This window comes from Hippocampus comes, unplaced genomic scaffold (assembly GCF_001891065.2).
Source record: "Hippocampus comes isolate QL1 unplaced genomic scaffold, H_comes_QL1_v1.1 scaffold180, whole genome shotgun sequence".
NCBI lineage: Eukaryota > Metazoa > Chordata > Actinopteri > Syngnathiformes > Syngnathidae > Hippocampus > Hippocampus comes.
Window position 1 is genome coordinate 1430896 of NW_017805076.1, and position 11455 is coordinate 1442350.

At 41.9% G+C, this 11455-nt stretch overlaps 1 protein-coding gene across 1 annotated transcript in view; it reads right to left on the bottom strand.

Annotated features, from left to right (window-relative positions):
- Positions 1-11455, bottom strand: part of fanca (FA complementation group A) — a 109478-nt gene that overhangs the window by 56252 nt on the left and 41771 nt on the right. The window contains exon 12 of the mRNA XM_019865287.1: positions 4680-4821. Coding sequence (XP_019720846.1) covers positions 4680-4821 — 142 coding nt within the window. The remainder of the gene's footprint in view (positions 1-4679; positions 4822-11455) is intronic.

The following is an 11455-nucleotide window of genomic DNA, read 5'->3' on the forward strand; positions in this document are numbered from 1 at the left end:
ACACATATATGTTTGTGTGTGTGTGTGTGTGTGTGTGTGTGCGTGTGTGTGTGTGTGTGTGTGTGTGTGTGTGTGTGTTTACATCTGAGATAAAATTTGCTGCAGTGAAAAACCCCGTTGTGAAAAATTTCTCGCTGCAAACATGATTTCGTTGTAGAGTAGTTTCACTGTACATGCATGTGAAGTAAATTTTGAATAATTAACATGACTTAATGCTGTATACTAATAGATCAGGGGTGCCCATACTTTTTGGACCGAAGATCGACTTTTCGTTCAAACAAACTCCCGGGATCGCCCCTTACCGTGCACGCGCACGCGCACGCACACACAGACACGCACGCACGCACGCACGCACGCACGCACGCGTGCGCCATGATGAGAAGCCAAACACGGAAGCAAGCAATGCACTTTTGCAGCCTGTTGACTAGCATAGCTCACACATACCGTTTGAAAGTGCTTCCCTCAGCCCTCTAGATTCCTATTCTTTGCCCGTGCCCTTGGTGAATTGTACACGAAGCAAACTCTGAATGAGAATAATGACGATCAAAGATATAGCGCAACAGCTCTGATCACAAGCTGCAATTGCAGATTGCTGAGCGCAAACAACTTCCGCCGACGTAGGTCATGTGCCACCATAAGTTAAAGATTTACCTGCTTTATTTTATTTTATTTTTTAAATATTTTTGGGGGGAAAATGAGACTGATAGGATGATTAGGGTGCAGTGTACATAAACACAAAAAATATATTACACGTACAACACACAATTTTTTTTTTTTTTTCTCCTCTACACCTTTCGGATCTAATTGGGACGAGTCCTCGATCTACCGGTCAATCAGGATAGACGTAATGGGCACCCCTGTAATAGATTCAAACATGCATAAGTTAGGTTAGTTTATGAAGAACAAAATACAGTAAACATATACATGTAGTACAGTACTGTATATGTTGCTCTGTCTGACTCGCTGTTGTTTTGCTGACTTTCGCTGCTTCACGCGGACCTTTTGCCAGAGATGAAAGTGGACTTTCCTGAAAATTCCGGGAAAAAAAAATTATATATGTATGTGTGTGTGTGTGTGTGTGTATATATATATATATAAAACCCATGTGCTGCAGTCGATCTAAATAAGTTGATATAACGCAACATACAATTTTACAAAAATTGTAAAAGTATTATTCCTGAATATTTATTTCACTTTCAACCACTCGACATGTTCAGTGGCATCAGTGCTATACATACACATATAGTTCTTATTTTTTTCTTTGTATTTTTGCCCTCTATGGACAATAAAAGCGGTACTGTGCTATGACCAAAACATATATATATAAAAAACATGAATTAGAATATTTCATATCACACAATTTTTATGCCTTGTCTTTGATTTAAAGATGACAACATGCAAAAATCTACAAAAAATTGTCGAAATTGGAACACAAGGGTTAAGCCAGCAGCAGAGGACACCACGTTGTCTGCTTGACGAAGCATGGACTGCACAACACTGACACACTTGGATGCTGGCAACAACATCACTCACTGCTTCTGAACATGTGCTTTGGAGAAAATGTTGGATCTGTCATTGTAGATATTAATGGTAAGATCGGGCTGCCCGAGCCTGACCCGAATCTCGGTCAATCATTGCTTCGGGTTCGGGTCTGGCTTCGCTCTCGCTGACTTTTTTTTTGTCTGTTTCTCTCTTGCTGACTTTTTTTTTTTTTTTGAGGCCGTGAATAGTTTTGGCCACGAGAGACCGTGGTTCGCAAAAAAACAGAAGTGGCGTCATCACAACACGTACTGTACTCAACTCTCGCAGTGACAATTCAAAGAACTCCTTCATATCTTTATGATCCAGCCGTCATTGTTCTTTTTTGTCTCGCTGCTTCTCTCTCCAAGTGCCGCGCTCGATTCTTAAAAACGTACTGCTGCTGTGGTGAATGGCCCAATTTTCAACCCGTCAAAATGACGGACGGCCTTAAATTTTCCCCGTCCACGAAAAATTCGTCAATGATGGAAAATTGTCCGTTAATGTAACCTCTTCAGAAACAGAAATATAAAAGATGTAAATGTTTATCCAGTCTTGTTTAACTTAGATTTCGTTCCAAAAGACAGGCTTTGTTATCAGAAATCATCCCTCCTCCTCCCGAGTCCTCACAAATAAAATATGAAATCTCGGGTTTGCTTCAGGCTCGGGCCTGCAAATCAAGTTAAGTGATCGGGCTCACGTGCACCCTTTGTGGCTTCCGTTCTCGCCGAAATTTCGAAATCTCCGAGATATGGCGAGGCCATGAGAATGGGAGGTGAGGGTATTACTGTTGTGGCAACGCCACTCTAGCTAGTCCGTCACACACGACAACAGCTAAGCTAAGCTAGCCGAGATGACACTTGAAGTCGGACGGACACATTTTTCTGCCATTCCGTGTGTTTCCCTTTTTGTCCAAATATATTTTTTACGACAACTGTCTTGTCTACGGCGTCTTTTATTCGTTCCACTGGGGTTTAGCAAGTGTGAGACGAAAAGAGACGAAAATCTCTTTACTGTTACTAGTGTTGGTGCCTCAACATGGCTACACTCGTGAAAGCAAAACAACGAACTCAAACGCGGGCTCGTTCAATGTTGTCAACTAATATCCGGATTAATTTTAGGCAATTTTTTCCTCAATTCTCCAGAGAAATTTTCATTAAAATTTGAAAATCCGGAATTCCGGGAAAATCCGGAGAACTTTCATCTCTGTTTTGCGGACTTTTTGCGGACTTAAAAAAAAAAAAAAAATTATGAATGTTTGAAAAAATCCACGATGCACTGAAGCCGCGATAAACGAACCGTGAAATAGCGAGGGATCACTGTCAATATATAAATAGATCATGAACAAAACTACATGTTTTCAATGCATCACACCCACTTTAATGTACAAAGTAAAATGAATCAGAAATTCAAAACAATTTTGACCACCTATATCACACATATTGATCGATTAGACAGGTGGGTTGTGTGACATGCGATCTGTGGTGACAAGAATAGTTGAACGAAGCCCAAGGAGTGGGGCGTGGTCTCTGGACCAGTGCAGAGCTATGCTTCCCCTCCTCTCTCAATTGAACGATAGTCATTGGTTTAAACCAAATTACCGTATTGGCCCGAGTATAAGACGGTGTTTTTTTGCATTGAAATAAGACTGAAAAAGTGGGGTCGTCTTATATTCGGGGTCTAGACATTACACCCATTCACGACGCTAGATGGCGCCAGATATCAATGAAGCGAATGCTGAACTTGACTCCCCAGGCCAACATGAACCCCTGCCCTGAAGAATAAAAATAAAAATAGCGGTAGCACGAAGAAGAAAAATAAAAAATAGCGGTAAGAAGGAAAAGAGAAGAAAATAATAGAAGAGATAACAGAAAATGGAGAAACGTAGTGACAATCTGGAGAAAAGTGGGTTGAAGATCAGCCACGTTAACCAGCAGCTGAGGAGAAGTTATGATGTAATTTACATTTCAAAAACCAGAAGCCATTCATTTACGAATGTGATTGCACTTTAGATTTAAATGAGGCAAAATAATCTGCTTTTTCTCTCAAATATATTGTTATAATCATTTGTTTCAGATGTACTGTAATTATTTTCTGTATAAAAATTAATTTGGTGTTCAAAAAGTCTTTTTTCAAACTTGAGTCTTGAAAAAGAGGAGGTTGTCTTATAATCAGGGCCGTCTTATATTCGGGCCAATACGGTACTAGTTTCTTACTCATCACTTTCCTCTGTTTAGATGACACTTTTAAAGGGTTGGACCGATAGGGATTTTTGCAGGCTGATATCGATGCAGAAATAAAAAAATGTTACTGATTAATTGGCCGATTAATGATAAAATTTAGAATGCAAAACATAACATGTGTGGCGCAATGCATTTAATTAATGATGTTTTAAGAACATTAATCCTGAACATATGTGTATTTGTTTAACTCAGTGTCATATTGATGTTGTTCTATGTTTTTATTTAAATTTTTATATTTTTAAACAAACTGACTTAAGGTTGTGTGTAAAACAGTGTCATCCAGGTCAATTCCTTGCATTAGGAATGTTCACCAATGCATTACTTGTAAAAATTAGGGTTTGCTGAGTTTTGAATGACATGCCCATTGAATAAACTTGTCAACAAATGTCAATCAATACAAAAAAAAAATACAAACTTACAGTATCGATTTATGTGTCAATAATGAAAGCATTGTTACTTGTGGAGAACTGCTGCAAATGGTTAGAGTACCGTATTTTCCGCACTAAAAGTCGCACTGGATTATGAGGCGCACCTTCAATGAATGGCCTATTTTGTATTTTTTTTTCATATATTGGACGCACTGGATTATAAAACGCAATCTACAATGCATCCACTAGATGGAGCTATGCTCCTTCCGTTCGACTCAAGAGGCGTTCATGGCCGCCTCCTAAAAACGTAAATTAACCATTACTTCAATGAAACAACGAAACTTGAAAATAATGCATCAAAACAGAAAATCAAGCGAGGAAATCACAAAATAAATTCTATAGCACCCCTACAGAATTTATTTTGGCATTTCCTTGAGCGTAGCCCCAACAGAACGATCAGATGTCAGTAAAATGTAGGACAGGGGTGGCCAACCAGTCAGAGACATCATCATCTTGCTCAAGACTGTAATGGCGCCATTGAAAATGTTACCTCTCAAACTGGGTTGCGCAGAAGGGTTGTACACCAGCAGAGTGGATAGGAAGCAAAGTACATGTTTCCAGCTGATCTCATGGGTCTCTAAAACCTGCTGTAGGTGATGCAGCAACTGCTCCATGCTGAAGACCACAGTCAACTTAAAAAAAAAATAGAGAATGAAGCCATCATTTATCTATTTGCATGTTTAGCTTAAACTACTTATTGCAGACAAACAGACTTTGACTATAGTGTGACCTTACTCTGAACCTTGAAATGTGACCGCCACTTGAACCTTATGACGTGACCTTGACTTGAACTGTCGTAGCATCGAAAAATAATGTTAACACCCTTTGCAGAAATAGACCAGACAACGCTTTAAGTGCATCTCTTGGCTAGCTTGCGGTTTCGCGCTTGCAGCTGTGTTTCAACCAAAAGTAGAGGCCCTGCGAACAATTATGATTTTCGTGGAAGCCAGCGTTAAGACGGCTTCTAAGAAAAGCTAAAATGTTGCAACATCAAAAGCACTGCCATTATGTTTTATGTCTTTCGAAAATAGTATTTCATGATTCCATTAAGAAATGATAAAAGGCCAAGAACATTAGAGCGGTCCATCCAGAAACCGAAAGGGTGATAACCATTAGGAGTTACGCCCCGCTTAGGATATACCTGTATATGACTTGTACAGAGATGTTGCCTTTGCGCATTTGTGCCTTGACCACGATTGCTTGTGTCACACTTGTGCTCTCAACGTTCAGATAAAGCTTCTTGCAAGATCTTCTCCATTTCCAGCCTCTGATTTCACACCTCACCTCAGCCCGAATTCAAACGAACACGCGGAGAACCTGCGGGGAGCAGAGGACGGAGAAAGGATCCCGCCGTGTCCAATACAACCTCTCCCTCCCCCGCCTCCAACAAGAACCAATTAAGAGCCAACTGAAAGTAAGTTCCCCAAACACTAACATTTGCGCACAGAGTATGTGAAAGTCAAGTCAAGTAAACTTTATTGTAAATGTGCTCTATGTGCAACATACAGTACATGACAGATGAAATTTCTTTCCTCTCAACCACAGGAGAGAGAGAGGAGCCGCTGCGGATACCCGTGCCACCACCAACAGAACAGTTAACATAAAATGACAAAATAATACCACACAACACATAAGACGCAGACGGTCATACAATCTTAACCACTTTTTCTGCATACACTTTGTAGTTTGAAGCAGTTCAAAGTGTCCTTTCACTAGTGGATCAAAGATGTCATGCTGAAAATGTGCACACGTCTGCTACAAGCTAAGTTTGAAAGCAAACAAGAAGCTGTAGCGTCCATTGACGAAAACAGAGATTGCCTCACATCTCGTGTCCCATGTAAATCCGCTTCAATTCCAAGCGGCGACTTCCAGTTCCACATACACATCTGCGCTCTGCGCTGACGCTCCTTTCTTCTCATCGACGGCTCCACAAGCCATCCATCCATCCAGTCGCAGACTGTCCAACAGCATCGACATTTCCGCTGAACAATACGGAGCTGTGAAAAATGCTGCCCATTACAGGCGCAAAAAACACAAGCACCGACAGTCCAGCACCGACAGTCAAACGGCGCCGGCATTCCTCCCAATCAAAACCAGTGCTGGTACATGCATGCTAACAAGAAGGCGCAAACACCAAGCACAGGAGATGTCGAGTCGAAAATTTTCAATCCAATATGTTCTATACACCCCCACTAGTCTAAACACGACATTCTGATAAATATTTCCTTTGTGGAATATGAATTAGCAGCAAAATCCCCCATTTTTATCCCTCTCAGGGGGCCACCATTTTGCTACTTACTGTCAATTGAAAATGGCATCACAGTACCTGAGGGTTCAGGTAACGATCTATCATGGTTCACCTGTTTTCTGGGTTTGGAGATGTGATGTTTGCAAGATGTGATGTTTGCAAGCATCATAGTGTTTGCAAGCATCATAGTGCCAAAGGGCTCACCCTTTTTCAGTTGAGAGCAACCGGCAAAATGGCCACCAGTGAAATGGATAAAAATTGATTGATTTTGCTGCTTGATTCATATTGAATAATAGCAATATTATTCAGAATAGCGTGTTTAGCCTACTGGGGGCACAGATAGAAAACATACTATTGTCAAGAATATTTTTGACTTGACGTCCCTTTCATGGAAAATTCATACAATCATAGATTGGTATCTGTATGGTTACATAACTACGTCTCAGACAATTCATTTTTTTAACTAATGACTGATTAGAAGTTGACTATGTTTGTGGTTGGAGGTGATTAAACCAGAGGCCTGGAAGTCCTGTCGGACTTTATTCAGTGGAGTCACGATGTATATGCAAACATAGGTACACCCAGGGGCTGAAAAGAAAGAGGTTTTCACCAGATCAAATATGAATCTGAAAAAAACCCCAGGAATAGATGGTAAACATCGTCCACGACATCCTGATATTTAAATGAAAACAAGTCACCATAGCCCGAGTTGTTTTCCACATCAGAATCACTGCCATCCAAAAGTAACAGCAGAGGGTACATTCCATTCACTTTAGATGCCGTGGGCGCCATAACCGTAGTGATAAATTGGATAAGGAGAGCTTTTTATACAGGGACTGCAGCAACATCCACACAATGTCAAGATAGCTGAGAAAAAAGAATTTGAGAGATTAAGACATAACACACCAGTACCTTACGTGACAAAGGTCTTACTCCTTATCTCTGACGACAAGGGCGTGGTCACGCCGGAATGATCCGGTTCAGTGTGCGGGGCCCTCAGGGTGTGGTTGAACCGCACTGTTCACCACACACCGCACACGCTCGATTGGCCTCAGCCAAGAGCACATTGACCGCAATGCGGTCCCGGAACACCATCAGAGAGGTGACTGTCAATTGTTTTGCTTCCTCAGTATAATTTGCAAGCTTCTGGACACTGTAGTGGAGGTCGCAGTTCCCGTCATCACGTTTATAAAAATGGATCGCCACTGTGCAGCAACCTGATTAACCAATTTATCCTCATCTGGTATGCCACAAGGAACTCCAATTACACCAACGGAGGTGGAATCTCAAATATCCTCTCCTGTGGACGGAAACATAGTCATTGGTAAAAGCAGTGACACCAATGCGCAAACACCTGTGGCAACCCTTAAGGCAGAGCTCTTTCATAATTTTCCACAAAGAAAAGAAAAACTCTCCGCCGCGATAATCATTTGCCTTCAAAATTGTTAGAAGTACATTACTGCATTACATCGTATCCACATTAACATGAAATAAAAATAAAAGAAATAAATATAGGTCAACTTTCAGCAAAGAATAACTATATAAACGTTGGGCTGTTTGTTTGTTTTCTTCTTCTACCGTAACAGAAGAGATCCTAAACGCATAAAATCACCTAAGAAATGTATTTAAAATCCGTATCTGAACCCTCATGACCAAATTAATGCATCATCAGTCAGACAACACAATCTTCCTGGGACAATAGAATGGTGGTCATAAAACAGTCCATTGTTGAATGAAGACAGTCAGTAAAAAAGATAAACTCAAAAAGGTATTCTTTGAACTATTACAGAATCTATTTGCAGAGATTGGCGAACAGTAAATTTTACCATCAATCGTCATTTGCCAGCAGCCAGGCCACTGTCAGATCCTTCTTTTTTTTTTTTACTTCAGCAGCTTTACGTCAGCGACAGCCAATCGGCACGAGAACGTACAGTACGACTACGTCACACAATGTCGCAGCACAAAGCAGACACACAGTCAAACATTTCTTTAGACCAGGGGTCAGCAACCTTGACTTTTCCTCAGATGAGCCTTCCGCATCAGTTCCGAAAGTGATTGTTTTCCTCCCTTCTCACTCCGGATATTTTTCAGCAAAGCCTGTTTATTTTGAAAATGTCTTTCAACATTTGACCTTTTATTGTTGGCCAGTTTTTCACCACAAATTACGCAGACTGATAACCTGCTCTTGTCAGAGCTAAATGCAAATGAATCCACGCAGGCATCATTAAATATTCTATTTTTTTCAGATAATTTTCTTTTCTTAGATTTCTTGATCTTTGGCCAACCTGGGGTTGAAAGTCTTGATAAGTGTACGGTGCTTTTCCAGGCTGTAGAAGAGTGTGACACATATTTTGAGTGAGAAAAAAATAATACAATATATAAATAATTTTATTTTATTAATCTTTCGAGATCACAATAATCTTACAATTTATACCTACAATTAAACAAATGAACAAACATAAATTTTAATACTTTGCTGAGATACTGTGCGGTTTTGGTGTCACTGGGCTTGCCATGCATGCGGATGTGACTGCTGACATGTCAAGTGCTCACAAATGTCTCTGAGTAAGGCGAATGCTGATGACCGAAACTGCACAAGATCTGAAGAAAGAAGGTGAGGTGTTGGGAGGCAAAATGAGGCCAGAGTGTAGCCAAAAACTGTATTTTCTCAAAAGGCGATTAAGAACACAACAGTAATTCGTTTAACGCACTACAGTCGCCATTACAGAAGTGCTCTCCTTCCTTTTTCATCTCAACAGTATTTTTATAGCAACACTGCCACCAAGAGTACAGTCAAAGACCATAACAGAAGTGATACACGTTTTTGAGACAACATACACTTCGGACAATTAGAATGTATTTTCCCAAGCAATGCAAAGCCGTGGGTTGCCGACCCTTGGTTGAGACTGTATGTTATTTTGTATTTATTCTATATTTATTTTAAGTCGGTGTTAATTGAACCCTTGTCTGCATGAAGAGAGCCAAGCTGATGGTGAAAGGAATGTCTGTTGCAGCATTCAGGTACAGTCAGTAAATTTGGAGTGGCGTTCCCAAGCCAGCCAGGAGACATAATGTTGCCAGTGGGTCACCCTCAAGGCCTCCGTCGAGTGGGACACCCCCAGAAAACCTCACTGGAAGACACCGGATCTTGTTCTTTTGGTCACAACCCACAGCTCTTGACCATAGGTGAGGTAGAAACGTAGATTGAGCGGTAAATCAAAAGCTCTGGTCTTTCCACTCCTTTTTCAGCACAACAGACCAACACAGAGTCTAAATCACAGCATACTCTGCGCTGTTCCGCTTGTGCAACTCACACTCTTATCCTCTCTCGTGAACAAGTTGAACTCCTCTACTTGGGTGAGAAGCTCATCCCCGACCTGGAGTGGGCACTCCACCCTTTTCCAACTGAGGACCATGGACTCAGATTTGGAGGTGCTGATTTTCATCACAAGCGCTTCCCACTACAAACCGCCACAGTGGGAGCTGAAGAACATAGTTTGAAGAAGCCAAAATCATCTGTAAAAAGCATAGATGTAATACTGAGACGACCACACTGAATACCCTCAACACCTTGCCTGCGGCAAGAAATTCTGTCCATAAAGGTTATGAACAGAATAGGTGACAAAATGCAACCTTGGCAGAGACCAACTCTCACTGGGAATGATTCCGATTTACTGCTGGCAATGCGATTCAAACTCTGAGACTGGTCATACCGGGATTGAAACAGCCAATACGATGGCATCATACCCCATACTCCTGGAACACCCCCAACAGGACACTCTGGGGTAGATGGTCAAACGCCTTCTCCAAGTCCAAAAAACACATGTAGAACTCCCATGCACCCTCAAGGACCATGACAAGGGTGGTCCACGGTTCCACGGCGGGATGAAAACAATATTGCCCCTCCTGCCTTCCTGAAGGACCCTCCTTCTATTAGTTAGAACATACATTCCGGTACCCCCCCTTCTTCAAGAGACCACCATACCAGTCTGTCATTGCAGCGCCACTCTCCTCGATTCCATGCAATGTTTTAGAGCAGGGGTGCCCAACCTTTTTTGTCCGCAGGGCTTCTTTTCAAGAAGCCACCCTCCGGAGAGCTACCAGTCCAGTGTCAACATCTGACCACCCCCAGAAATCTAAGAAATCTAAATCTAAAAGCCACTGTTTTGTCCCGCGAACAAAACCCATGAAAGCATTAAAAATATCCTCACGCCTGGTGTGTACTTTTAATGGCAAAATGGTGAGTAGCTCTTCATTGGTAGTTCATTGGTGGAAAATTGTAGTTCTTGGATAGTTTCCTCGCAGCCAGGGGTGATGTACGACGTATTGGCCTTGACATCAGAGGTAATTCGCTGAGTAGCTTAGCGTTTAGCACTGTTTGCGCACGAGTGGTGATTCAGTCATCTGATTGGTTGCCCTCTGTGTCAGTCAAGTAACGGGATTGATGATAGCTTTAAACAACAAAGCGTATGAGGGAAAAGTGGTTAGGATTGCACGACTCTCCGTGTTTTATGTTATGTCTTGTGTTTATTATTTTACTTTAACTGTTTTGTTAAGCGCTTTGTTACAGCTGCAGCTGTTATGAAAGCGCTATATAAATCAGGATGTATTGTATTGTATAGGCTGACGTAGTACATCCTGTGTATTTAGCGCACTTTCAACGCTTGTCGTGTGAAAGCCCGGGAGCCGCATTGAACCAGCCAAAGAACCGCTGTAATTGCTAGCTGCTCGCTACTGTTAACAGTAGTGATGTGCCCGACTGTGCCGAGGCTCCGATGCGTGTGCCGAGTAAACCGGAAGAAAATCTGCGAAGCGCGCATCGAGGCATGTGTCGATTACGCTTGTGGCCACGCCCGATGCCTCGGAACGCGCGTTGCTCCGCCCGAAGCTTCGCGAGACGGGATTCCTACGTCACCGCCAACAAATAGTTTCGCGGGTGATTCGAAATAAAACGGCGCACCGGGACGACAATGAGCTGACAGGTGACACTGACTAGAGGTAAGATCGGGCCGCCCGAG